The 27,393-nt window shown below is 47.5% G+C and overlaps 2 protein-coding genes across 2 annotated transcripts; both read left to right on the forward strand.

The window, feature by feature from the left end:
• Positions 1–5,015: 5,015 nt before the first annotated feature.
• LOC308434416 (inactive serine protease 45-like) lies at positions 5,016–10,750 on the forward strand (the record flags this gene model as incomplete). The annotated part of the gene is made up of 6 exons (XM_080934687.1): positions 5,016–5,121; positions 6,532–6,558; positions 8,399–8,546; positions 8,979–9,253; positions 10,072–10,235; positions 10,517–10,750. The coding sequence occupies 6 exons, from the start codon at positions 5,016–5,018 to the stop codon at positions 10,748–10,750; spliced, it is 954 nt and encodes a 317-aa protein (XP_080790813.1).
• Positions 10,751–13,738: 2,988 nt separating this feature from the next.
• On the forward strand, positions 13,739–25,749 carry LOC308434417 (serine protease 46; the record flags this gene model as incomplete). Its single annotated transcript, XM_080934688.1, has 5 exons — positions 13,739–13,823; positions 18,478–18,655; positions 18,851–19,113; positions 20,168–20,331; positions 25,489–25,749. The coding sequence occupies 5 exons, from the start codon at positions 13,739–13,741 to the stop codon at positions 25,747–25,749; spliced, it is 951 nt and encodes a 316-aa protein (XP_080790814.1).
• Between the last annotated feature and the right edge of the window lie 1,644 nt (positions 25,750–27,393).

Genomic DNA, 27,393 nt, shown 5'->3' on the forward strand with positions numbered 1-27,393 from the left:
GTGACAGGAGGGGTGGCCTTTGTCAAAGTTAGATTTGCCCTGGACTAATGCAATGCTGACCAGTTTGAGCTGTTCCTCCTCCGAAGGGCTGGTGGTGCTGAACCAGAGCAGCATTTGCTCCAGAGGGATGTCGAACACTTTCTACCCCATTATGGCACCACCTGTCTGAAAAGTCTGGGCTCCCATTATAGAAAGCAAAGGTGCCTTACTGGTGCCCAGCAGCTCTGACCCCCGTACTATAAAGACTCTGGCAGATGCTTGGTTGTCTGTTCCTAGGGAACAGGTGGCCAGTGCGTGGCCTGCCTGCCTTTAAGGGAGCAACTGTGCATTCTCACACTCGGTGGCAGCCGGAGAGGATGCAGATGGCTCCTGCCCGTCTTCTGGAATAGATCCTAAATTGTCTTTCTAGAGATGCAGAGTTTGCTTTCTATAGATGCAGAGATGCAGTCCTTGCTGGGTCAGTTTATGAGCTCCTTAAAGCTTATATGGTTTGGTTGTGACCTCAAAGGCTTGAGTTATCTGCCCCCTTTTTAGATAGGGTTTCACCGTGTAGCTCTGGAACTTGCTATGTAGACCAGGCTGGCCTTGAACTCACAGAGATTCTCTTATCTCTGCCTCCTCATGCTGGGATTAAAGGTGTGAACCACCAAGGTCATCTGGTACGAGTTACATTAACCTCTTAGCTAAGGCTTATGGAGTGAATCCTCAAGTTTCTAATGAGTTGGCCTGGCCTGTTCCTCCTAAAAGGGCAAGCCTTTGCTACCTAGGGATCCTGCTATAGCATTTAAACAATCTGGGGGTGACAGAGCAAACAGTGACTTTCACTAAGTTTCATGCGGCATTCAACCATGCAGAATGAACATTTGACCTATATTGCCCTTAATGACCCACATCACAGCCTTGCAGTGAAAACACAAGGTGAGAAACCGGAGACGTTTCTACCCCTAGGATCCTCAGGTCTGTTTCTTCCCTCTGCATAAGGCTGTACTCCTGAGAAGGAGGCGTTGGGATGACAGTGGGTATAAATTTGAATTTTTTGGAAAGAAGAGGGTACCGTTGTTGTGACAGGGTCCAGGCATGTCTGAGAGTTTAGAGACTGAACTCTGCTGAAGAAAGTTTCTTTTGTATGTGTTCGGAGCAATGGGGTAAGAAATGTGGCTGGCCATACAAGTGGTTAGAGTTGGAATATATGCAGCCGGGAGGGCTAAGTCAAATCTCTAGAGGTGAAGCTGGGTGAGTGTGGTAACTGCCGTCTAGATAAGTGACTGTTTCAGTGTATGGTGCCAGGACTGAAGTCTTTCAAGCTTGTTCCTTCATCCAGGAGTCTTAAGCAGAGCCTGAGATGGCAGGAAGGCGTGTTGTGGTGGCTGATTGTGGGGCTTTGGGTTTAGGTTGGGGCAAGGCCATGCAGAATTGTGCTGGTAGTGAAAGTTGAACTTGTCTCAGGCTCTTGAAGGCAATGCCGTTGACCTGTGCAGGGAGCTCCTTAATGAAGTACGGACAGTGTCTTAGGGCTTCTATCCCTACACAAAACACCATGACCAAGAAGCAAGTTGGGGAGGAAAGGGTTAATCAGCTTACACTTCATTATCCCTGTTCATCACCAGAGGAAGTCAGGACTAGAACTCAAGCAGGTCAGGAAGCAGGAGCTGATGCAGAGGTCATGGAGGGATGTCACTTACTGGCTCGCTTCCCCTGGCTTGCTCAGCTTGCTTTCTTATAGAACCCAAGACTACCAGCCCAGGGATGGCACCTCCCACAAGCGGCCCTTTCCCCTTGACCACTAGTTGAGAAAATGCCTTACAGATGGATCTCATGGAGGCATTTCCTCAAGGGAAGCTCCTTTCTCTGTGATAACTCCAGCTTGTGTCAAGTTGACACAAAACCAGACAGTTCAGGCAGGGAGAACTTCCAAGGTGGTGGTAAGGGTTCAGTACCTCATTGCAATGATGGTGCTCAAATAGTTAAGTTCTTGAAGGCCCTGGACCAACTGGTCTAACTAGACACTGGCCCAGTGCTGGAGTGGTCTCTACAGGACACACACTGCAGGGTATCCAAGGTTACCACAGCTGCAGGCTTATGAGTTATGACAGGCTTCGATGTTTACTGGACAGGGTTTGGTATCTGTAGATTAGGGACTCTCAATGTAAATTTCAATGTACAACTGCTATTCTGGGCTCCTTTGGATTTGCAACTTTGTGTCCGCGTGCCTGATCTCCACAGAGGGATGTATCACTGCTCAGAGAATGCTGAGCATCCATCTGTTAAATCTCAGTCATTCAAAGAAGCAAGGCCTGGGAGAGCCTCTGGGTGCCTGAGAAGGTCTTCCAGTACCTTGCAATGCCTTTCTGCTCTCTTTTCCATTTCAACAGTTGGTTTCTTTCTCTTCTTTTCCAGGGAGATTCTGGGAGCCCCCTTGTCTGTGAATCTGACAATACGTGGACCCAAGTGGGGATCGTGAGCTGGGACATGAAGTGCGGTCATGTCCCCGTCCCCTCAGTTTACAAGGATCTCGCCCAACAATGAGTGTGTCAAATATGTTTTAAGTCAGGCTTCCTGTGTGGAGTCCATGGGAGTCTTGGCCCTAACCTGCCTCCAGTGCTCCACCTGGACCTCCTTGTACCTCTATGACCTCCTTAGCCCCTGAGGGTTTTTAGTCTCTGTCTGGGCTTCTTCTCCAATCTCCCTGTCTGTCTCTCTGCCCTTGCTTCAAATTCCAGTCAGCATCCATTACCATAGTGGACTGTGGCAGGGGAACTGGGGACTGCAAAGTGTCCTTGACTGGTATTCCGGTTACTTGTCTCAGACACACCCACACCTGGTGGATGGAGGGTGAGCTAACCTGGACTAGAGGGCCAGCTTGCCTGCTAGGTGGACAACAATGACTCATAACACACTCATAACACCCTGGGGGGACACCTGCCAAGAGGGGAGAACATCAGCAGTGGGACAGGCACTAAGCTGGTTCTGTTTGCCATTACACGGCTCAGTGACTACTGAAGGAGGGAGGGGGGAGGAAAAGGGGAACATTGGCAATTTCCTGCAGAGGTATGAGGTGGGACTTAGGTATCTGCGGCTGGCAGAAATTCCCTGTACCCACTTGGGGATCTGCCAGGGAGTGCTTAGCCTCTGCCTCATAGGCTTCATGAGAAGGCGATTCTGCCCCGTACCTCTCTTCAGTACCTTAGTGGTCACTTCCAGGGTCACCCCAAGTTGTAGTGAGGTTCTGGCAAAGGGGAGATTTCAAACGCAAACCGAATAAATGTTTGGAGAATGTCCTGTGTGTTCGGAAGCTTTGCTCCTCTGGGGCATTTGGCTTAGAGAACTGGACCGCCATCTACGTGGGGAAGTAACTCGTCGTTCCTATAACAGCACAGAAGAGCTGAGGCCGAGCTAGCTCAGACCTGAGTCCTATAGGCAGCCTTGGCGGGCAGTCCTGCTCCCTGTGTGCCTGGGCAGGAACTGTAGCTGAACTTCACCACTTTCACAGCCAGGGTTTTATTGCTGTCAAGAGACACCAATGACCAAGTCAACTCTCACAAAGGAAAACATTTAATTGGGGCTGCCTTACAGTTTTCAGAGGTTTAGTCTATCCTCACCATGGAAGCATGGCAGTGTGCAGGTAGACATGGTGCCAGAGGAACAGGGAGCTCTACGTCTTGATCCACGGGTAGCAGAAAGAGACTGTGTTCAGCAGGCAGCAAGGAGGATGCTCTGATTCCACACTGGGCGGAGCTTAAGCATAGGAGACCTCAAAGCCCGCCTACACAGTGATGCACTTCCTTCAACAAGGCCACACCCACTCCAAATAAGGCCACACCTCCTAATAGTGCCACTCTCTGTCAAACATTGAAATACCTGAATCTATAAGGGCCAAATCTATTTAAACCACCACAGACCCTGTCTTTAAAAAAGTACAGTCCATATCATTGGTCTCATGAAGGGAGTTTTCAACTCTGGAAGTCTGGGCCAGGCTTTGAGGATGAAGATTTCTAGCAAGTTCCCAGGTGCTGCTGACCCAGCTGCGTGGAGGAAGCCTAACTTTGGGAACCAAATACCAGCAGAAGTCAACCTTCTCTTTCCTGCCTCGACGTGCAAGTGGCGGAGTTTACTCATTTAAAATTCATTTAAATGCCCGGCGGGGTCTGGAGAGATGGCTCAGTGGTTAAGAGCTTCTACAGGGCTCTAGGGTATCTAATGCTGCTTTCTGGTTTCTGTGGGCATCAGGTACATACTGTGGTGCACAGACAGACATACAGAAAAAAACAGCCATACACATAAAAATAAAATAAAATTGAAATGACAGGGTGGGTGATTGGGTCCCCAGAGTTCCGTTGGACACCTGGAATAAACGAAGGAAACAGGAATTTTGGTGATCACTTCCCAATCTCTGCTAGGCTCTGTAAATCCAGAAAGAACATTCTTCTGTGAAAAAGGCCTGTTTATGCTCCAAGCCAGGCAAAAACCCAGCCAGCCCTTGTCAGTGGTAACATCCTGTCCCACTGCTGGTTTGTGGAAGAGGACCAACGCTCTTCCTTATCCAGCACCCTGCTCCCGCCTTGATTTAGTCTTAGATCCAGTTTAGCCATTACGTTCTCAAAACCGTCTTTCCTACCCGTTTTGTTATTTTCTTTCTTGGGCTTTCCTGGTCCTCGTCAATAGTGACTGAAACTCCTTGCGCAGCAGGCCGAGAACAAGGTTACCCTGAGGCTGGACATGAAGCTGCCAATCCCAACACAGGGATCTTTGGCCAGTTAGGCTCTGGATGCACTACCATGATCTTAGCGGGTGCTTTTATAGATCAGGAACCTGAGACCCGGTCCCAGTCAAGGGATCTGAAGTCATCTTAAGGACCAGACTGGGTCCAGATGCGAGAACTCAAAGGCCCTTAAGAGGCATGGTCAGGCCCTTGGCACCAGGTCCGTCACGAATCTAAGACGCCATCACGTACTGGGGTGTGGACACGTGACAACATGGCGGAGGTATCTCTGCCGTCCATAGGGACATCTTCATAGATGGCTACGTCATTGCGCGGCCTGGACGCTGGGCCTGGATCCTTGAGGCGCCGGATCCTAAACTGCTTTGCTGTGCTACTGTTGCTGACTCCGCGGCCAAACTTAGGTGAGGCAGGCACGTCCTTCCCTGTTATCCTTTTTGTCTGTGTCCTCGCCCCTCCGGCCTTGCTCAGGTTGGCTATTCCCTTCCGCCACCGGAAACATCTGTGTGCCATCCCCGCCTCGCTGTCACCTTTCTTCTGCCACTCCTAAGTTTCTCAGGCCACAACTATGCGTGGCCTCCTGGAGACAACTTCCTGGGTATCATCCCTGGCCTCTCTCCATGTCCAGGCGCCTTCCGCCTTCCGTGTCTCCATCCTCTGGAGAGAATATTATTCTAAACGTTGGCTTCTTTCCATCAGCAGCCGAGGCCAAGCCCTCCAGTGCTGTCTTTTCAGACTCCCGTGCCGACAGCCCCCAGAGATCCCTCCCAATCAGATGGCCAAAGGGAGTGTGCTTCCTGAGCGGGGTGGGGCTGGAGTAGGGCCCTCCCCACGCCGTGAGGCGGGGCTTACAGAAGTCACGCTCAGCCACCTCCCAAAGTCTGCATTGCTTTTCTCCCGCCTTCTCTCCCAGGGCCAGCCTGCCCCAGGAGCCATTAGCACTGCCCTCTGGCACTTTGTTTCCATGTTATCCTCAGCCCAATTCCTGCCGTGTTCTTCCCCTCACTGTTCCTGGTTTTGTTTGTTTTACATCTCACTCCTTTTTAAAAATTATTTCCTGTGGCTTCTCCCTCAGCCCCTTCCTCCCACCCCCACCCCCTATTTTCTCCTTTCATTGGTGAAATGTGGGGATAAGGTCTCGTGAGCCCTAGGGTACCCTTAATGTCCTGAACCTCCTGTCTCCACCTCCTTAGTGCTGGGATCTCACACACACACACACACACACACACACACACACACACACACACACGGGGGGGGGGGAGGGTTCTGCCTCTTCTTTTCCAGTGGAACCCCTCTCTCCTCTGTACCCACATCAGGTCTCCTAGCCTGCTCATCTCTGAAGTGAGGGTGTTTCTGAAAGTGCCGTTTGATTCCTTGCCTCCTCCCTCTGCTTTGCTCCCCAGATGAACTCGGCTACCCCCTGAGCTGCTCCTGCCCACACACTACCTTTCTCCTCCGCCACAGATGTTGGTTTTTGTCTCTCCTCTCAGCTCTCTTCCACCTGCCACATCTTCTGGATTCACCTGATGCCTCTGGCCCAGGCCCTGCCCCATCTCACATGTGTCTCCAGATAGGCCCTCCTACAGTTGTTTCCCACTGTGTGACTTCAGACTGGGGAACAGTATGAGACTAGGTACTCCTCAGTGAGTGAGTGAATAAACTAGTTGATGATGACGATGGTGACGATGATGACGATGATGATGATGACGATGATGATGATGGTGATGATGACAATGACGGTGACGACGACATGCCCCTTTACTGCTCTCCTGCCACACGTACCTGCCTCACGTCTGTCCTCCTTTTCTCCTCAGGTTACAGTGAGGAGCACACTAAACCAGGTGGGTCAATGGGGCCTCGTGGCAGGGAACATTTCAGTTCCTGGGAAAAATATGTTCTCAGTGTCTCTGCCTAAATAGCATTTCTGGTTTGGTAGGAATGGCGAGTGTAGCCGCCAGGACACAACCCTACTGTTTGGAACAAAGAGTGCCTGGGTCTTCCATGGGAATGCAGAACCACTTTGAATTCAGCTCAGGCTTTGAGCCTTTCCCACAGTTGCATAACAAGCCTCTTGGGCTGTTGTCTCTAGAGCCAGGCTCCCGGGGCTTCCTGTCTTTTCCCTTAAATCCAGGGAGTGTGTGGTTGGGGTCATAGGACTCCATTGCCTTGGGCTCAGGACTCCACCAAGATTCACTACTGACTACGGGGTTGATTTACTGTGTTCTTGCTTCTGTCCAAGCCTCACTCCTTTCAATTTTCCCTCTGTAATTCAGTCTCATTTCAATGGGGTCTGTGTGCGTGTGTGCGTGTGTGTACGAGTGTGAGTGTGTGTGTGTGTGTGTGTGTGTGTGTACAAGTGTGAGTGTCCACCCACACAAATTCGTGTGAAGATCGAAAGTCAAACCCGGGTGTTGTTCTTCATGGGCTACCCACTCTGTTTCTGGAGACAGAATCTGTCACTAGTTGGGAGGTCACAGATTAGGCTAGACTGGCTAGTGAGCTCAAACAGTCTGCCCACTCCGTACTGGGGACTGAACTCATGTCTTTGTACCTGCACACCGACCACTTCACCAGCTGAGCTGCCTCCTTAGCCCCCTGAAGATGTTTTTTATTTGGACATACAATAGTTTTTGTTATTTTTTTGTATTATTGTTACTTTCTGTGCAAGACTGAGCCAGAACTAGAGTTACAGATAGTTGTGAGTTGACTGGTTAGTGCTTCAGATGGTTGTGAATTGACTGGTTAGTGCTGGGAACCAGACCCGGGTCTCTGGGAGAGCTGCAAGTGCTCTCAACCGCTGAGCAGTCTCTCCAGCTCCCCACTAACGTCTGAAGTTAGTACAGCATCGGTTCTGATGACACTTTCAAACGTGTTTGTAATTTTGCTTTGCTATTATTGCCCATAACCCACTCCTTCTTTTCATAAGTATATTTTGGGGTTTTCTGTCTCCTCTTTTTAAATTCTTTTGTTTTTATTTTTATTATTTTATCTGTTTATTGGAGACAGGATCTCTCTACATAGCCCTGGCTATCCTGGAACTTCCTGTGTAGACCAGGCTGGCCTTGAATTCACAGAGATCCGTTTGCTTCTGCCTTCTGAAAGCTGAGATTAAAGGCATTTGCCACCACTCCCCAAAGCACATTTTATTTAGTCTCTGCACACATCTCATTCACTCACTCATTCATTCATTCATTAATTCATTTATAAACCTTGTCTACTGGTAGACCAGTAGACAATCTAATGACTGAGCTCCAGACTGCTTAGGGTAAAGACCTCCTATAGAGAAGTTCATAGCTTGGGGGCGAGGGGGCATCAAAGAGATGCAGCCAACAGTATACAGCTTTTGAAGAACAGGATCCTGTGCAAGAAAAGCATTTCTCATCTTGTAACCCCTGTTCTGTTTCTGCATTGTCTTGAGGTTGGGCATAGGTCTCCCTCTGTGAATCTCAGCCTCCAGCTGAAACTCTCTCTGCCTCTTTATGCTCTTATCTCTGAACTGTTGTTTGGTTCAGTACACTTGGGGTCCACTATCCTCCACCCACCAGTCCCTTCTCCTTGAAATGGGAACAAGTTCCTGATGTTACAGCATTGGCAACTCGACCCCATGGGTGACATGCTCCTGGTCATTCTGATTTTCCTCTCTGTGGACTCTGTATCCTCTTGCATTTACCTGTTCTGAAGTTTGTGGCTCACGCTGGCGGCTTGACAACTTGGAGAAGAGCCACCACTGGCCCTGGGAGGTGAGCCTTCAGGTAGAGAATGAACACGTGTGTGGAGGAGCCCTCATTGATCGGAGCTGGGTGGTGTCCGCAGCTCACTGCATCCAGGGGTGAGTATGGCCCATGTACCTAAAGACCAAGAGCTACTGTGGGCCCAGTCCAGCTCTCTCGGTACTAACAGGAAACCATGGAGGAGGGAGGACACGAAGGAATGGGAAGAGCCAGGCTCAAGATCTCACAAGATGCTCTGACTAGGTTCGGATGGGACCCCGAGCAATAGAGACTGTATCCTAAACTGGGCATCAGGAAAACCCAGACCACTCCACACACCAGCAGTATTGATGGACACTGACACCCACACACCTTGACTCAAAATGTGACTGCGAATGGGAGGGCTCTTATGTCTTTGGCCTTGAGCACCCCAGGCTGGATTAACCCGGACTGAGTGGACTTCAGAGACAGAAAAGGTCCTGGGAGGAGGCAGGTGCGTAGTTGTTCGGGGAAACTGATGTCTACCAGGTGGGCTCCCGAACTCCCCGCAGCCACAAAGAATACTCAGTGATGTTGGGAAGCAGCACGCTCCAGCCCAACAGCTCCTCCTGGGCCCTGAGGATTCCCGTGGGGGACATCATTATGCATCCCAAGTACTGGGGCCGGAACGTCATCAGAAACGACATTGCCCTTCTCTGTCTTGAGACGCCCGCCACGCTCAACAAGTACGTGCAGCCCATCTGTCTCCCAGAGCACAACTTCAACTTCGAGGCGGGGAAGAGGTGCTGGGTGACTGGCTGGGGCCAGGCTAAGCAGCATTCCTCGGGTAAGTTGAATGGGGTTGGGGACGTCCCTTTGTGTCTTTATTGTCTTCTCCCTTTTGGTGCCTTTGAGGAGGTTATGGCTGTGGTCCTTCCTCATGCGGCGTTCACTGTCATAGTTCACACAGCCCTGCAGTAAGGCTAACGCTGCTTGGGCTGCTAGGGATGACCATCTGTCTTTTAGAGAAATGCATGAGTTAGGAAGTCACCAAGTCCCCCTCCTTTTCTCCCTCCCTCCCTGGCCACAGTTGAAACAGCTGCCATACTCTAAGCCCTTGGCATTGGAATACATGAAAGGAAGTCACAGAATAGGGCACTGGGGTGAGCAGTACAGAGGCTGACAGAGCAAGTGTCGAAGAAGCCAGATATGTGGATGAATGCCACCCATAATCCAGCGTTAGGGAGGAGGAGGCAGGAAGTGACAGGTTCGAAGTCAACCTCGAGTACATAAGCTTGATACAGACAGGGCCACATGAGACTGTCTTAAAAACAAAACAAAAACAAGCAAGTCAGAGTTCAGGGGATCTGAGTTGAGCTCCCAATGGATGACCCGATGCTGTCAGCTGGGGCCAAGGAAACAAACCCCATGGAAAGAGAAATCACAGTGTTACAGTCCCAAGTTGCACGTGAACCAAGGCTTCGCCTGCTGAGGGGCTTGCTGTGTCCGGCCCACACTGCAGAGAAAGACCAGCGGAAGGAACATGCGCAGCTGTGGTAGGGCTGAGCTCAGCTGACCTGCAGGCTAGGAAGGTCCACGACACTGGACAGAGCCAGGGCTGAGCGGAGTGAGGGGGTCACGGCTTATCCCTTATGCTCCCTATAGACAAGTTGACCCTGACTCCAGAGCTTTGGGAGGCCGAGGTATCCATTATAAACAACAAGCACTGTGACCGTATTTTCTACAAGAAGACCTCCTCTCCCCGACTTATCCCCCTTATCCGGAAGAACATGATCTGTACCACCAATTATGTGGAGAACAAGTGCTACGTGAGTTTCTGGGAGCATTCTGGCAACTCTTTTTGGGGAGTGAGTCCTGGGATGGGGGCCTGTTATCTGGGGCTTGGCCTCTTTCTGGGTTCTGCGCTCACCATTCTTTATGATTGCTATTGGCTACACTCATAGGTGTGGTCTCCAACTGAGAAGCCAAAGGGGCCCTAGCTAGTGAGCTCCTGGAGAAACGATTCTCTCATGAAGAACTGAGAGGAGGGTGGGCATTGTAAGGTCCTTTGGTCCCAGCAGAGCCTCCGTTAGTCCTTTGTCTTCTCCAGGGAGACCCTGGGGGACCACTGGCTTGTGAGGTTGATGGCAGATGGATTCTGGCTGGGATATTCTCATGGGAGAAGTCCTGCACCAAAGCACTGAATCTAAGTGTATACACCCGCATCACCAAATATGCCATATGGATCAAGGAGCAGGTGAACCATGGGGAGCTGTTGGGGCCCTGCAGGATCTCCTGGCTTCTGCTTCTGCCCTGGCTGCTGCAGCTCCCAGTGAGCCCATGACTTCCCCTACCCCTTCCTCTTCCTGTTTTGCCTCTGCCGAATGGCCCTAGGTAGATGACTGAGCACGGTTGCATGTCCATATCCCACAGGAGTCAGGGTGGAAATGGAATGGTCCCTGGAGAACTTGGGTCCTGCTTGGGTATCCTCACAGGGTGGGCTGTGGTAGGTGGGCTAGGCCTGATTTGAATGACCAGGATAAGGGGAGGATAGCTCAGGAGGAACATTCTGGAATGTAAGACCAAGAGCAGAGATTAAATTTGTATAAGCATGAGTTGTCTCTCTTCTCTTTCATCTTTCCCCCACCCTGTCCTTTGTGGGGTGATTCTGGAGGGTTGAGTAGATGGGAGGAGCCCCTAGTAATGGGGCTCATGGTTTCTGCAGTGTTTCTAGTACTGGGACATATGAATTAGGGCCTGGGCTTATGGTCTCAGTTTCCTGACTTTGTACAGTGGTCATCGTGTCCGGGGGCAAATGAAATATGCCTTGTGGGCCAACAGTTGTAATAGTCCATGGCCAGAATTCTAGACTCAGCTGTCTTGCTAGCTTCCTTCCTTCCTTCCCTCCCTCCTTTCCCCCTTCCTCTCTTTCTCTCTCTTTCCTCTCTCTAAAATGATTGTGAAAAGTGGGGGTCCTCCCACTGTAGAGAGTTACAAAACACATCAAAGGCCTGATTGCCCAATCTGAGTGCTTCGTGCATTTGAATTAAAAACACTTGTTGAACAAAGTTTGTACTACAGCTGACTGCGCCCTGCTTGCCAATTGTGCTCTTCAAATCTTGCCAATATCTCCTACACGCTACACCTGCACAGTAGGTGGGTTTCTGAGAGGCTTACCACAAAATAAAGATTTGTCTGCTCATCTGAGAGTTCTGTTTTATATGGTTTGGAGAAAGATCCACGACAGCCGTACTTTTGGTTTTTGAATGAGTGAGTTTATTAAGTATACATCAAACAAAAAAAATAGTAAATTGTGTTAGGTAGATGGTTGGATAATAGGTAGATAGATGATGGATAGATAGATAGATGATAGATAAATAATAAATGATAGATGATTGATAGATAATAGATAAATGATAGATAAACAATAGATACTAGAGATATAGATAGATGATCGATATTAGATAGAGATATAAGCATCACTGAATCAGGTGTTAAGAACACCCAGCAGAAATTGATTACCTTCGAAGGTGCAGCTGAGTCAGCTGGAGTCCTGTAGATAGTCCCGGGCAGAACAGAGCCCCTCTGGTGAGGTTTCCAAGAAAGAGAACGAATAGCAACAGATAGAGATGTCACTATCAAATCCTGCATCTGTGCAGCCGCTAACAACCACCTGCCGATCCTGCTCTAGGGGATCTGACGCCCTCTCTGGCCTCCTTGGGTACCAGGAACACAGGCAAAACCACCCATAAACGCATAATACTTTTCTTATAAAATTTATACATTTTCATTGCTTGATTTCAAATGTGCTTGGTGTTATTTTATTGTATTTGTTTTGTTGACCTCTTTCTTCTCAAAAGAAAGTCTTTTGAAAGATGGGGCTGGAGAGATGGCTCAGCAGTTAAGAGCACTTGCTGCTGCTGCAGAAGCCCCAGCAACACCCTTCCTGCAACACGTGGTGCTCACAACTGTCTATAACTTCGGTTCTGTGGGGGTGGGTGTCTTCTGGTCTCTGTGGGTACTGAATGCATGTGGGGCCCATATATATTTTGTTTTCAGGCAAACACACACAAAGTAAAATAAATATTTTTACAAGAAAGTATTATTTTTCACAGAGGCAGAGAGTTTCTGTCTTTTAAATTCTCTCTCCACTTTCCCCTCTGTTTTCTGCTGTGTCCAGAGCATCCGACTATAGGAACTACCATGTTCTGCATTTTCAACCACCAATTCCTAAGGGAAAAAAATGTTTGATCTGCTTCATTTTGAACATCACAGAGCAAGTGCAAATCTATTTCGGAGGCCTTTTCCATCTGTGTTATGGGATTTCCACAGAGCCACATGCAGCCGTAGACTACTCAGTGCTGGGAGTCAATGGGCATCCATCCGTTCTCTGAGTCAGCAGGTGGGCACTTTTCAGAGTCTTCCCCACAGCCCCCTGTGAAGTCTTCCCTTCTGCGGCCTCTATACTGATCCTCAGGGTGAAGCCTGTGTTGTGGTTGCTGTACATCTGCTTTACTAAAGGGTTGCCCACAGTGATCAATCACATCAGTTCGCCCCTCCCCCTCAGCAGCCTGTAAGAATGTGTCACTCTTCAGCACCACGGGTGGCAAGGAACAGCAGAAATGGGGTACAATCATAGTCACTGGGAGGAGCACGGATGCTTGAGGGAAGAAGATACCTCAAGTGGAGAGGTGGGGAGATGTCCCTAGACACTGTTTATTCTGCTGAAGAAGAAAGGCTCAAGCCCACAGGTGACTACTTCCCCAGCAGCCCCACCGCCAGCATCTCACGCGTCCCCCTCCCCAGAATCTGCTCTCTTTTGAAAGTACAGTCCCTGAGGAAAAACTCAAGTCTCCAGCTAGAGACTGGTTGTATGCTCTGTAAAGTAGTCCCGTCTCAGTTTCTCTAGCGTCTCATCAGTGGAGGCTGACTTGAACTCTAGGGAGCTCCATGGGCTAACCATAAGACGCTGTCACAAACCTTGCCCCTAGTGCTATCAGAAAGCAGTAAGGGATAAGGTCACAGGCTCAGAGATAAGCCTGGGGGCATCATGAAGGACTTCGCTGAGAGCTGGGCTCAGGAGACATTGTAATGGACCAGGGATTGTTGGTCACAGGCTCAGCACTGACTCCCCAAAGCATCATTCCAGGGCGGTCTCCAACAGCCTCCCTCCATGGCTGTGGCAACCCCTTGAGGTTGCTTCAGCAGGGTGGGTCCCTACCCTTGGGCAGAGGCCTGCCTTCTTCGATCCTAAGTAAACAACTGAGTTCTAGAATCCTTGCACCACGGAGACGCTCCATCTCGTTCTAAGGAGCAGTAAGGGCTGGACACCATGGCGTGTGGATCAGTGGATCCTCAGGGTCTCCTCTCACCTCCACTTTCTTCTGCCAGAATTAATAATCTGCCCTATATGGAAGGTAGGACGGAGACTAGGAGGGATCTGAGAGCCTGGTGTCTACATGGGTTGTCCTCAGGCCTGCAGGGCCTCCACCTGTCAGTAGTGGGACTGATGGGATGGGTGTGAGCTGTGACCTTCCATGACCCACATGTCCTGTACAGGGTGGCAGCAGCATCAGTTTTCAGGATGACCACAAACATGAGGGAACAAAAAGAGGGAACAAATTAACATCCACAGTACAGATGCGTTTGTCTGGGAGTCTTGGGACTTACGACAATGACTGTGGTGTCTGAGTGTCCCCTCTCCCTACACCAATTCCCTGATGAGACAATTTACATCTCAGTGGTGGGTGCTGGGGCCCCTGGTTCACACAGGAAACCTGGGTCCAGCTTTAGTGCTTTGTGTGTGGTAGAACCAAGACTCAAAACCAAACCAAAACAAATAACAAAACCAAAGAAAGCTTCCCATAGAAGCTTTGGGATTGAAATATTTGAGTAGCAGCGGATATCCAGTCTCTTCCTGAGAAAGGTCGTGGATTTTTTTGGTTTTTGGGTTTTGCTTTTGTTTGTTTGTTTGGTTGGTTGTTTTTTTGTTTTTTGTTTTTTGTTTGTTTTTTTTTTTTTTTTTGGTTTTTTGGTTTTGGTTTTGTTTTGTTTTGTTTTGTTTTTGTGGTAGCAGCCCTACCTTGAGTCACCTGCCAGCTATACATTTGTTCCTGACAGGAAGCTAGCTGGGCTGGTAACTGGGAATGGTGTACATGTCCCCAAGCTTGGGTACTATCTTCTTCCATCACTGTGTGGCAGCCTCTCTCCTGGACTAGTACACTGTTGAATGAGTGACCAAGCCCTGAACTTCACTCTACTTAGGCAGTCGTGAAGTTTTGGGGTGGTTAGGGTGTGTATGGCATGGGAGCAAGCTGCCTACCATGCCTCTGATGAGGGGTGGGACTCAGCTATGATCTTACAGGAACAGAGTCCACAAAGTCAATAATCACACACACAGGAATGGGATCCTATTTGTAAGTGGTGGTACTTAGCTTCTAGACTGTCAAGACAGAGCATCAAGGTCTGAACTGGAATTCATTTGAACCCCAGAGCGCCTGCTATGGATGGAAAAGTGATAACGGGACAAGGTTGATCAGCAACACACTGCACACAAAGGGCACTAAGGAGCTATGGTGGCTGCGGAGATGGCTCAGTTGTTAAGAGAATGTACTGTTCTTCCAGAGGACTTAGGCTTGGTTTCCAGCACCCACATCTGAGGCAGCTCACATGAGTTAGAGCCTATAACTCTAGTGCCAAAGGATCCACCTGCATTCACATGCACATGCAAACACATAGACATACACAGGCAGAGTTAAAAAAAATAATCATAAAAATATTAAAACCAACCCATCATGCTCCCTTCTTGGTGCTGATACCTGCTGTTAGCATCTCCAAACTGAATCCCATGTGTCCTGTATAAGGTCTAGAGGAAGATTGGGGTCAGTGCTGTCTTGGACACAGATCTTGAAAGAGCTGATCTTTGAAACCCAGTGCTCTTACAGAGGGTGGCAAACACTGAGAAAAGGGCCAGCCTTGCCTCCAGAGTTGTCACTGTGAGACTGGTGAAACTCTCTAGGGTTGCTGCTTTATAGGTAAAGGAGGGACACACTTCTTAAGCCCTCCCCTGACTATCAACACTGGTCTTGATTGAGATAGACTAAAATCAGAGACAAAAAGGTCTTGATCACTGTTCTATTGCTGTGATGAAACACCATGCTCAAGGCAAGTTTTAAAAGGAAGCAGTTGATTGAGGGCTTGCTTACAGTTTCACAGGCTTAAACTCTGATCATCATGGAGGGTTGCATGGTTTCAGGAAGTCCGGCACAGTGCTGGAGCAGTAGCTGAGACTCACATTTGATCCTTGAGTTGCAGGCAGAGATTGGAACTGGTGTGGGCTTCTGAAACCTGACACATTTCCTCCAACAAGGCCACACCTCCTAATCCTTCTCAAACAGTTTCTATGGAAAAGCATTCAAATATATGAGCCTGCGAGGGCCATTCTCATTAAAAACAACAACAACAACAACAAAAACCCACCACTGTGTTCATAAAGAAGAAACAGCGGCAGCAACAATGGATGGCCATGAGCTTACCATTGTGTACGAGGAAGTCTAGGAATGTGGCTCTCTGGAGTGGGGGGGAGACAGAGATAGGAGACAGGCATGTAGAAGGGATGGGGACATGAGCTGAGCATCCAGAGAGTAAGACAGTACTGTGTGGAGACGTAGGGATCTGTACAGAATGCCAGTAGTTGAAAGTAAAAACATCTTGGCCACAGGAGTCCATGAAAAGGGAACATTTACCTCTGAGAGTAGCAGGAGCTGGGGAAGTCTAAAGATTTGTCACATGAGATGGATGTTAGGGATGGGAGAACCACCTTTCAGTGAAGGTAGCAACTGCCTTCCTGGGAGTGGGTACTTATATAAAGTCAGAAAGCAGAGAGAGGCTTGGTGGGGTCCTAGACTCCTTTGAGGACATGTCCATACTGATCTAAAGACCCCCTTCCACCACATCTCACCCCTGTGGGAGCATGTTCACCTACACAGGTGCATGTATAGACTGGAGACTAAAATCAAGATGTTTCTCTCAACTACTTCCCTACCATATTCTTTTGAGATGGGGTCTTTCAGTCATACTGGCTGCCAAGAGAGCTCCTAGGCTCTACCTGTGTTGGCCTGCAAGCACTGGGGTCACAGGTGTGTCCACTGACATGTCTGCCTGGGAATCCATTAGGTCCTCATGCTTACACAACAGCTCTTAGGTCTAAACACTACTCTATATCACTTCCTGAGGACCAACTCTATATTTGGACCTTCAGAGGGACACACAAATTACATCCACACCATAGTGATTTCAACAAGGACAAGGTAGGACCTAGTTGTTGTTATTTGCTAATGTGTAGTTCATCCTGGATGCTAGTTATCCATCGCTCCTCAATCATCCTCACCACAGTCTCCCAGAATGTAGCTGTTGCCTCTACGTTGCATGACGTACTGCAGAAGGAAGAAGACTGTGTCATGGCAGCATCTGATGGTGTGAAGTGATCCAGTTCCACCTGTTGGAGGAGCTCAGTGACCACGTGTGTCCCATGTAAAACAAGACAACAGCAACAAAAGCTTCCCCCAACAAGAACAGCAAACTTTACTCCCACTGTGTATGATGGCGCACATCTGTAATCCCAGCACCTGGGAGAGAGAGAAAGGAAAATCAAGATTATACATCATCTTTGGCTACTTTGGCTGGCTAGCCTAGGCTACATAAACCATGTATTTAAGAAGGAGGAGGAGGAGAAGGAGGAGGAGGGGGAGGAGGGGAAGGGACTGAAAGATGGTCAATTGATTAAGAATACTGACTGCTCTTCCAGAGGACCCATGTTTGATCGACAGCACCCAGGTCAAGCATCTCACAACCATTTTTAACTCCAGTTTCAGAGAATTTTATATCCTCTCTGAGTATGGCACACACATGATGTGCAGACATATGTACAAGCAAAACACCATACACATAAAAATAGAACAAAATAATAAAAAGGCAAAACAAAAAACTAAAAAAATCTCAATCTTAGCTCCAGTTCAATGCAAACTCTGATCCTCCTGTTCCTGTTCTTGAGGCCAAGGGGGGGGGGGGTCAGGCAAGCCTCTCTGCTTTCTGGGTATGAGCTATGATGGTTATAGTTGTACAATACAACATCACTGCAGAAAAAGAGGGGAGAGGGGAGGGCAGGGAAGGGGAGAGAGAAGAGGAGAGGAAAGAGAAGAGAAGAGAAGAAAAGAGAGAAAGGGAGGGGAGGGAAGGGAGAGGAGGAGAGAGGGGGAGGAGAGGGAGGAGAAGTAAGGGAGGGGAGAGAAGGGGAAGAAAGGAGAGGAGAAGAGAAGAAAGAGAAGAAAAGAAAAGGGGGCTGGAGAGAGGTGGCTCAGCAGTTAAGAGCACTGACTGCTCTCCCAGAGGTCCTGAGCTCAATTCCCAGCAACCACATGGTGGCTCACAACCATCTATAATGGGATCTGATGCTCTCTTCTGGTGTGTCTGAAGACAGCTACAGTGTACATAGATATAATAAATAAATCTTTAAAAAGAGAGAGAGATGTTGAAAACCAGGCAGTGGTTGCATATGACTTTACCTGGGATACAGAGACAGGAGAATCACTGTGAGTTCAAGGCCAGCCTGGCCTACAAAGTTCCAGGATAACCAGGGCTACACAGAAAAACCTGGTATCAAAACAAAATAAAACAAAAAACCAATACTCTCCATGTATTTTTAGGTACAACCAACAGGAATCCTGGGCATGAGGCTCTAAGATGATTCCACCCCTCTAGTGATTCTTTCCTCTTTTTCTAAGTCATCCGTACAAACCATGGGCAAGAATGAGACCTGGGATGATTGCTCATAACCATAACAAGCATCAGACAGTTGTCTGGACTTTACTGTTTGAGAGCGTTTCTTTAAAACGGGGTCCTCCAGCTGCTTCTGGGTCTGTGGTTACCTGTTTTGAGGTGGTAGCTCAGTCCGTCCTGACTGTGCACACAGCAGTGACTCCTTGGGACAGGGCTGGAAGATGCTTTGACAGTCTGCCGTGACCTGTGGGGTCAGAGCCACCCTTTGCACCCCTCTCTCCATTCTTTCCTCAGGACCCTGGTTCTGGTCCTGTGGTCAGACCAACATCACCTGCAAGGTGGTAAATGGGAAGGTGGTAGAGGTAGGCAAGTGGCCATGGCAGGTGAGCATTCTGTTCCTGGGCATGTATGTCTGCAGTGGTTCCCTCATCCACCCCCACTGGATCCTCACAGCTGCACACTGCTTACAAAGGTCAGCTCAGGGGCATCCTCATCTGGGGTTTTCAGGCCTTGGCGGGGGGAAATGGAGAAGCAGGAATGGGTCTCGGTGAATCTGGGGGTTTGGGGATGGAGGACATTACCCGAGGGATCCTATCACTCTGACCCTTATCTCTCTAGTCACTCATGGCCTTCCTGCTAGTGATCTGCCTCTTCTCTGGGCCTGCAGATCCAAGAACCCGGATAACTACACTGTGAAGGTAGGAGTCCAGACCCTCCCAGACAACAGCTCTGCAGAGCTCCTGGTCACTAGCATTGTGATTCACGAGAATTTCATCAATCACATGTCTCATGACATTGCCATCCTGAAGCTCAAGTATCCTGTCACCTGGTCCCCCTTCATCCAGCCGATCTGTCTCCCCACAGCCAATTTCAAGCCAAGCATTGGCACCATGTGCTGGGTCATCGGGTGGGGACTCGAAAAAGCCCAAGGTGAGTGCAGTGGAGCAGAGGTCTCTGCAGAACGCAGTCATGGGGTCGCTCACTCACTTCCTCATTCACTCTGTGGTCTGCGAGCATTTCCTGAGCCCAAAGATATACACAGCGTCCAAGTCTAAGAGAGACAAGTGGTCCATGAGGACCTCAGCTTCCATAGTCAAAGTGTGTGTGTGTGTGTGTGTGTGTGTGTGTGTGTGTACCTGTGTGTGTGTGTGTGTGTGTGTACCTGTGTGTGTGTGTACCTGTGCTAATGTACATGTCCCACAGTCAGTGTGTACTTGAGGGTCAGAGGACAACTTTCAAGGAGTTAGTTCTCTCTCTCTATCCCATAGGTCACAGGGATCAAGCTCAGTTGTTCAGATTTGATGTACTTCCTAAGCCATCTCACCAACCCCCAAAGCCAAATTAGATCGAATCCTATAGTAGAAAATTAAACCTTTGGCTGGTCATAGGCAATCTGTATTGGCAGATGGGGCATAGAGGTGACCTCTCTAGTCAGTTTCTACCCATAACCCTCAGAGATGCAGCCCTGTTGGTGTTGCTTGGAGTTCATCAACCTCTCGATAGGCAGCAGGTGTTGTATCTAGCCGTCTAGGGTCTTGCTGCCTTTCCCAGGAGCAGTGAACCAATGATTGTCACAGACCCAGAACTGTTGGGAAACTATCTTCTTGTTCCCACTGGATAGTTGGATTTCACCCTAAACCCCTGGGAGACTTCTCCTTCACTTGTTTTTGTTTTAGTTTAGTTGTTTGTTTTTGAGGCAAGGTCTCTCTACATAGCCTTAACTATCCTGGAACTCACTATATAGACCAAGCTGGCCTCAAACTCACAGAGATCCACCTGCCTCTGCCTCCTGAATGCTGGGATGAAAGGCAAGAGCCATCCTTGGATCTTGTCTTAATTTTCTCAATGAATGGGAACAATTTTGAAAGTCCAGCAGCTTTTATGAATGAACATCTCAGCATATGACCTCATGCACAAATGTAAGTGACTCTGAGTTGGAAATAGGTCCCAAAGTTGAAGTCATGACTAGGTCCTCTCTCCATAGGAGCCCCAAAGACTCCCTATAGTGTCCAAGGCTTGGCTGTCAGGATTGTGAACAATGAAATCTGCAATCATCGATACCAGTTCCTCCTGCTGAATAACCAGAAGAAGTTCATTGGGAACGACATGTTATGTACAAGCTCAGAATGGGGTCTCGACACTTGTCAGGTGCGGACTGTGTAGATGGGGTGGGGAACAGGCAGCATGTGGGTCATACTGAGGCAAGGTCTCTCTACATGGCCCTGGCTATCCTAGAATTCACTATGTAGACCAGGCTAGCCTCAACCCCACAGAGATCCACCTGCCTCTGCCTTCCAAGTGCTGGGTTTAAATGCATGCAGCATCCTCAGTTCTTGGCTTGACATTCCTTTACATGCGGCCACCAGAAACCCAGTACAGAAGTCCGAGCTTCTATTTTCCAGTATGGGTGTAGGGAGAGGAGTTGTATTAACTAGTTATCTATGACTGTGCTAATGCACTATGACCAGAGCAACTTCTAGAAGAGTTATGTGGGGTTTATGGTTCTAGAAAGATGACAGTCTATCATGATCACAACAGGGAACATGGTAGCAGTCAGGCAGGCCTGTCTCTGGAGCAGCTGCTGAGCATTCACATCTGGAATCACAAACAGGAAGCAGAGAACACTCTGGAGGTGGCTGGAGGCTTTTGAAGCCTCAATGCCTAACCCCTGTAACACTTCCTCCAACAAGCCCACACCTCCAATCCTTCCAGAGGAAGTATTCAAACATAAGTGTATGGGGGCCATTTTCATTCAGACCATTCCAGGGGTGATTTTCTTTTTTTGCCCCTTACCCATGGACATTTTTTTTTATTTAGAAGGAATCACATGCTATAGCCCTGGCAGGCCTGGAACTCACCATTTAGACCAGTCAGACTTGCCTTGAACTCACAGACCTACCTGCCTCTGCATGCTGAAATGGTGGGATTAAAGTCTTGTGCTACCACGCCCAGTTCTGCAGCCATTTTAATGCTCCTGAATGTCAGCCACCTGCCTGCCCATCTGGGTCAAGCCCCAGCAAACAGTTTCACAGACATAGTATCATTCTATAAGCTTCAGCCACTGCTTCTTCTAGTCAATAATGCTTTTGAGATGCGTCCTTCATTTTCTTATTTAAAATACTTTATTTTAAGTGTATAGGTGTTTTGCCTGCATATATGTCTGTGTGCAATGTCTACAGCTGGTGCTTATAAAGCTGTTAGATCCCCTGGAAGTGATGTTACAGATGGTTGTGAGCACTGGGAACTGAACCTGGGTCCTCTGTAAGAGCAACACTCTTCTGAGCCATCTCCCCAGTCCCCAGACTCATGTTTTCCTGAGAACATGTTTTAATTTTTCTCTTAAGTCTCGACTCTCCTGAATTCAAAACATAGAACTCCTTTGGAAGATAAGTTCTTTATATGGAAACATATTTTGTTTACAAGTAAAAAGGTAAGTATCTCTTGGACCAAAGGTTTATATGCCCAAAAGTATGTAAGTTAAAAATCATTCTTAGTGCCTGACAGAATGTCTGAGAAAAGAAACAAAAGCATATGAGTCACTGACACACCAAAGGATTATGGAAAGTTTACCCACAAGTCTAACTGGAGGGACTTTGTAGGTTCTTTCTTTAACTTAGCCGCTAATATACCCTAAGATAGCATTATCTAGAATCTCCTACACTAAAAAAAAAAAAAACAGCTAGTTGGGTTTAATTTATTTACATTCAATAAACACAGCTGGGCTCTATGGTAAAGTCAGGTCCAGAGGAGCCTGGTCTCAGGCAATAATCAATTGTGTGGAATAAACCATGTAGCCTTTTTTTTTTTTTTTTTTTTTTTTTTTTTTTTTACAACTTTCTTTTTTAAAGATACATGTATAGATTTTTTTCCTTACAACTTTATTTTTAAAAAAAGAGATATCATGTATAGATTTTTAAAAGCATTTTGGAATAAAACTATATAAATATATTTTTGTCAGTAGTTGATTTTTTTTAAAAACCACATAGCCTTTTTTACTACCACTTTAAGATGTTTAGAGCTGGCTCAGCAGTTAAGAGCAGTTGTGTTGTTGAGTGGATTTAATCTCAGTCAGAGGCTTCTGCCCTTTCTTTGATCATTCAGTTCCCAGATAAAGATACGCAGCCTTTATATTTATAATAAACCTTAATCAGCACTACAGCTGAGCAGAAATCTACCCTCTGTGCTATTGGGATTTACATTCCTATCTGTAACCAAGTTGTTACTTATCATGTTCCATCTGGGCTGCTTTTAACTCCCAATTGGCCATCCCTCGTGGTCATGATTTTAAGATTTTTTTTTTAAAGATTTATTTATTTAGTTTATGTGTGTACATGGTCGCTGTTTTCAGAGACACAAGAGGGCATCTGATCCTTTTACAGATGGTTGCAAGCCACATGTGGTTGCTGGGAATTGAACTCAGGACCTTTGAAAAAGCAGTCAGTGCTCTTAACCACTGAGCCATCTCTCCAGCCCGATTTTAAGATTTTTATCCCATAGCGTCTTCTCTCTCTACCTTCCTCTTCTTCCTCGTGGTCTCCTCAGACTCCAAGCCTATAAACCCCAAACCCCACTTAAGTCTCTTCTGCTCAGCTATTGGCTGTTGGCATCTTTATTTAACCAACAGTTTTAAACCAGGGAGCAAGGTCATCTTGAACAGTTGGATTCTCTCATTTCCAAAAGCAACCAGACCTTGGGGTCCAGTATTTATCATCACAGTACATATCAAAAGATCAAACCTCAACTGATGCTTGCTCTTGCAGACCCTGTTTGATTCCCAGCTCCCACTGGTGTCTGATAATCATCCATAACTCCAGGTCTAGGGGATCCGACACCCTCTATGACCTCTGAGTACACATGTAACTACACAGATATATATGTAAGCGAAACATTCACACATAAAATAAAACAAAAAAATTTTTTAAGTGTTTAGAAAAAGTCACTTCCTCTGGTGAGTTTTAGCATGAGAACTACACATGCTTCACTTGGGAAATAATTTGTTCACATTTTGGAACATTTGAAGTAACAGAAATGACCTCTTCTTTGAAGGCTGGGTTGAAGTGGCTCAGGAACATAGACATGTTTTCTACTGAGGGATTGTTCTGGGACACTATTTTAAGTTGTCTTACACAGAGCTGTTGGGTTATTCAGATTTCCTATCCGTCTTCCAAGTTTTTAATTACATTTCTTTATGCATGTGTGTGTTGAGGCCTAGGGGTATGCATGGTTGCTATCTATGCACAGAGAGCAACTTGTGGCAGTTGGTTTCTTTCTCCACCATGTGGTTCTATGGATCAAACTCAGGTCACCAGGCTGGGTTGCAAGTCCCTTCACCAATTAGTTTAAATACTTTGCATTTCCTTAGAAATCATTCGCCTCAACCAGAATTTTAAATCCACAAAATAGAAGTTGTAAATAGTCTTAAAGTTCTGGGAGAGAACATTTTTCTCTAGGTTTAGGTTCTCTTCTCTGTTTTCATTCAAACCACAGGGTAATTGTTTCTCCACCCCTACTCCTAGCCCCAGCTTCATTCCACAAGTTAATGATTTCTTCTTTGCTTTCTAAAATTTGATTTGTCCTTAATAATTCCTTTTAAAGTATTTTGAGCCTAACACTCAGTGACAAATGATTGTTGATCCTAATGAGTAATTTATTTTCCTTCTCTTGTTTGATGCTAAAATTAAAATTTGCCATGTGTAGACCACATTTTAAGGCCTTTGTGATGTGACATTCTATGCTGCTACATCTAATTATAGACTGAAATTCTGTTTCCATTTTTGAAGGTTATCATTTTGTTTTTCCATTAAAAAGATATTTGTTGCTGAGTTACAGTTTTATTTTTGGGGCAAAAGGAACGTGCCCACATCCAACAGATATCTGTTTGTCTTTCTACATGTTCTTTCTTCCTCTAGACCTCTAGCAAGGATTCCTATACTACAATTGTTGGCTCCGCCATGCTGACTTGGTTTTCCTGTTTAACATGCATGTCCTTAAAGATGTTTGTGCCTTTGAAAAATACTTAGTGCTGTTAAATATGCTGATTTTATATAAACAATATTGTCCTACATATCTAGATCATCTCAGATTCTTCTTGGGAGGTGATGGTTTCTTTATTTCTATTTGAGAATGGGATTTATATGGTCCAGACTAGCTTCAAACTCCATGTGTTTGAGGATGACATTGAACATCTGACCTTCCTGCTTCTATTTGAGAGCTAGGATTATGGGGTTGCCCGTATGTCCAGTTCACATGATTCTGGGGATCATATCCAGGCCCTTGTGCATATTCAGCAAGAATCCCCCCAACTAAATTACACCCCTATCACCAAATGTTCCATCTTAATTCACCATCTAGTTCCAACAATGTTTGATGTCCTTTTATTCCTGGATGGTCTTTACATAGATGTATTATTAGACTGACTGTAATCCTCTCCAGGATTGTAGATTTTGAACTTTCATTTTGAAAAAAAAATGTTTCATTTTATTTTTAATGGTACATATCTGTGTTGTCTATGAGTGGGTTTGTCCATACAGTGCAGGTTCCCATGGAGGCCGAATGTGTCTGTCCCCTGGGAACTAGAGTTACAGGTAGTTGTGAGCAATGCGGTATGGGTTCTGGGAAAATTTGGGTCCTTGGAAGATCAGCACATGCTTATAACCTAGGAGCTATCTCTCTGGCCCATAAAGGTCTCTCTTTAAAGTGTGTTGCTTTGCACTAGTGTATGTCTCCTCTTATGTCCTTAGGCAGAGCTTTATTAGATATAGATATAGATGTATACATCATATACATCTATGTATATAAATTCTTTTCCGGTTCATCAAAGTTTCAAGTGTTATAGGCTTCCCCTACCCCCTTTTCTTATGCTAGAGACAGAACTCAGGGACCTATGCATCCTAGGTGAAAGCTCTATCACTGGGCAGCAAGAAGTCCATAAAAAGAATTTTCTTGATCTAGTAAGGAACCTACTGTTAACTTTTGATGTATGACACTGTAATGTTCCTCTTCTGGATATGCCTGTCTGTGCACACAAGCAAAGGAGCTGGTCAAAGCTTCTAAGACCTCTGTAAGCAAGGCTGTGGGAAGATTAACAACTGTCCTTTGGAGACCCACTGGGGCTTTAGGATGGCTCAGTGGTCAGAGAACTAGCAGAACAATGAAGCGACCAGTGTGGTCCCAAGCCTGGGTCTTGGTACAGAATTTCTGTGTCACAGAATAGGTTCGTTCTTAGAACTCAGCCTTGAGGATAACAAAGACCTACTCTAACAAATATTGCTGCTACTTGAAGCCTCCTGTCCCCTCCCACTGCAGGACACTTCCGGCAGCTCCCTGGTTTGCCAGATGAACAAGACCTGGGTCCAGATGGGCGTGGTCAGCTGGAACTTTGGCTGTGGCCGTCGCCAATTTCCAAGCATCTACACCAGCACCTCCCACTTCACCCAGTGGATCAAGAGACATATTGGCGACTTGAAGTTTACCAGCATGGCTGTCCATTCCTTCCTGAGCCCATTCATCCTCACTGGCTACATTCTGCTGGTATCCTTGGGCTCCCTGTGGCTCTTGTTTCTATAACAACCACTCCTAAAGGCTATTTCTCCCTCCTCTCTGCTCCACCCTCAGAAGAAGCAGACATCGGAGGCTGAACAGGACTTCAGGACAGAGGGACTATGGGGAAGGGTCCTTGGCCCACTTTGGGTTTTTTTCCCCAGTTGTTCAATGAAGATGCTCTTGAACTTTTTGAGCCATCTGAAGTTATACTGTTCTTGATTTGGACCAAAGCCCTTTAGAACACCTCCTTCATAAAACTTGGCCGTTTCTCAAGCTGAGCCTTCTCTGATACTCTTACTCTATGGCTTTGTCGTGTGATCCTGGAGGTTGTTCCCTTGTTTCCCTTATAATTTCCTCTTTTTAAAAAATTGTCATTTATGTGTGCGTGTGTGCACGTGAGTGTGGGTACCGATGGAGGCAAGAGGGCTAAGATTCCCCCTAGAGCTGGAGTGTCAAGTGGTTATGGGCCACCAGGTGTGGCTACTGGGAATCAAACTCAGGGCTTCTGAAAGAGCAGCACACACTCTTAACTGCTGGCCGGTCTCTCTAGCTGATTGGGACTTGAAGTCCCTGCTTTGTGAACCTAGCAGTTCAGCAGCTCCCATATTCCCAAGGCCCCTTCCCTGTGTCTTCCCTTGACCCTCTTTCTTTCTAGGAGACTTTCCACGGTCAGATGAGAGGCTTGACTCTACCAGCGGTGTTCTGGTGCCCTCCTGTCTCAGCCAATCCCCATGCTTTCCCCAGGGGTCTCCAGATCCCGGGCAGTTCCTCCTCTGTCTGTCAGTGACCTTGGGTCTGCTGGCTAAGAGCAACAGTTCCCCTTCCCCCACCGGGATGCAGAAACGGGGCCGCACTGTTTGTTTCCCCCTCCCTCTACCCTCCTCTACCCCCCCCCCCATAGGAGCACTAAATTGTCTGCTCAAGTGTTTCTCCCAAGAAGCTAGGGCTTGATAAGAAGTGAGAATGTGAGTTTGCCTATTAGGTTGAAATTTTCCAGTATCTTTGCACCGAGGCTCCAAGGAGTAGTGTGCATTACTTTTTAAACGTATTAGCTATGTTACTGAACCATTAACGTGTTCCTCAAAAGCCCAAACACAGCAACACTCAGCTCTCACTGTTGTCCAGTGGATACCATCATTTCTCCCTTCTGGCTCCTTAGTCTCGGTAAGCGGATCTAGAGAGCACACTGCTTCAAATGTTGCAGCCTTTGAAAATCGTCATTGAACCCAAGCTTGGTGGCTCATACCTATCATCCCCAGCGCTTGGGAGGCCAAGACAGAATTGCTGTGAGTTCGAGACCAGCCTGGGCTACATAGTGAGACCCTAATGAACACATTACTTTGCTTTATCGGTGCCCTGGGACAATGGCTTGAGCTGTTAGTACTCAAGGGGGAAGGTATGGACGCCGGCAGAGGGGAGTAGGGGTGGGCTTTCCTCTTCGCTGCTGGTGGAGATAGCACGGAAGCTTAGAAATTAGCTGAGGCGAGGCAAAGGGACCCAGAGGAAGGGCCCACAAGTCTGAGGAAAGACACAAGCCAGACACCCCTTGCGCGCCTTTGGCGGGAGCGCCCCAGCGAATGGCATCTAGGGGGCGCCACGCAGGCTGGGCACCAGAGAGCCATGAGACTTCCGATGGAGGGCGCCATTGTGGAGGAACCTAGAGGCGCA

The sequence above is a fragment of the Micromys minutus genome (genome assembly GCF_963924665.1).
Source record: "Micromys minutus genome assembly, chromosome: 21".
NCBI classification, from domain to species: domain Eukaryota; kingdom Metazoa; phylum Chordata; class Mammalia; order Rodentia; family Muridae; genus Micromys; species Micromys minutus.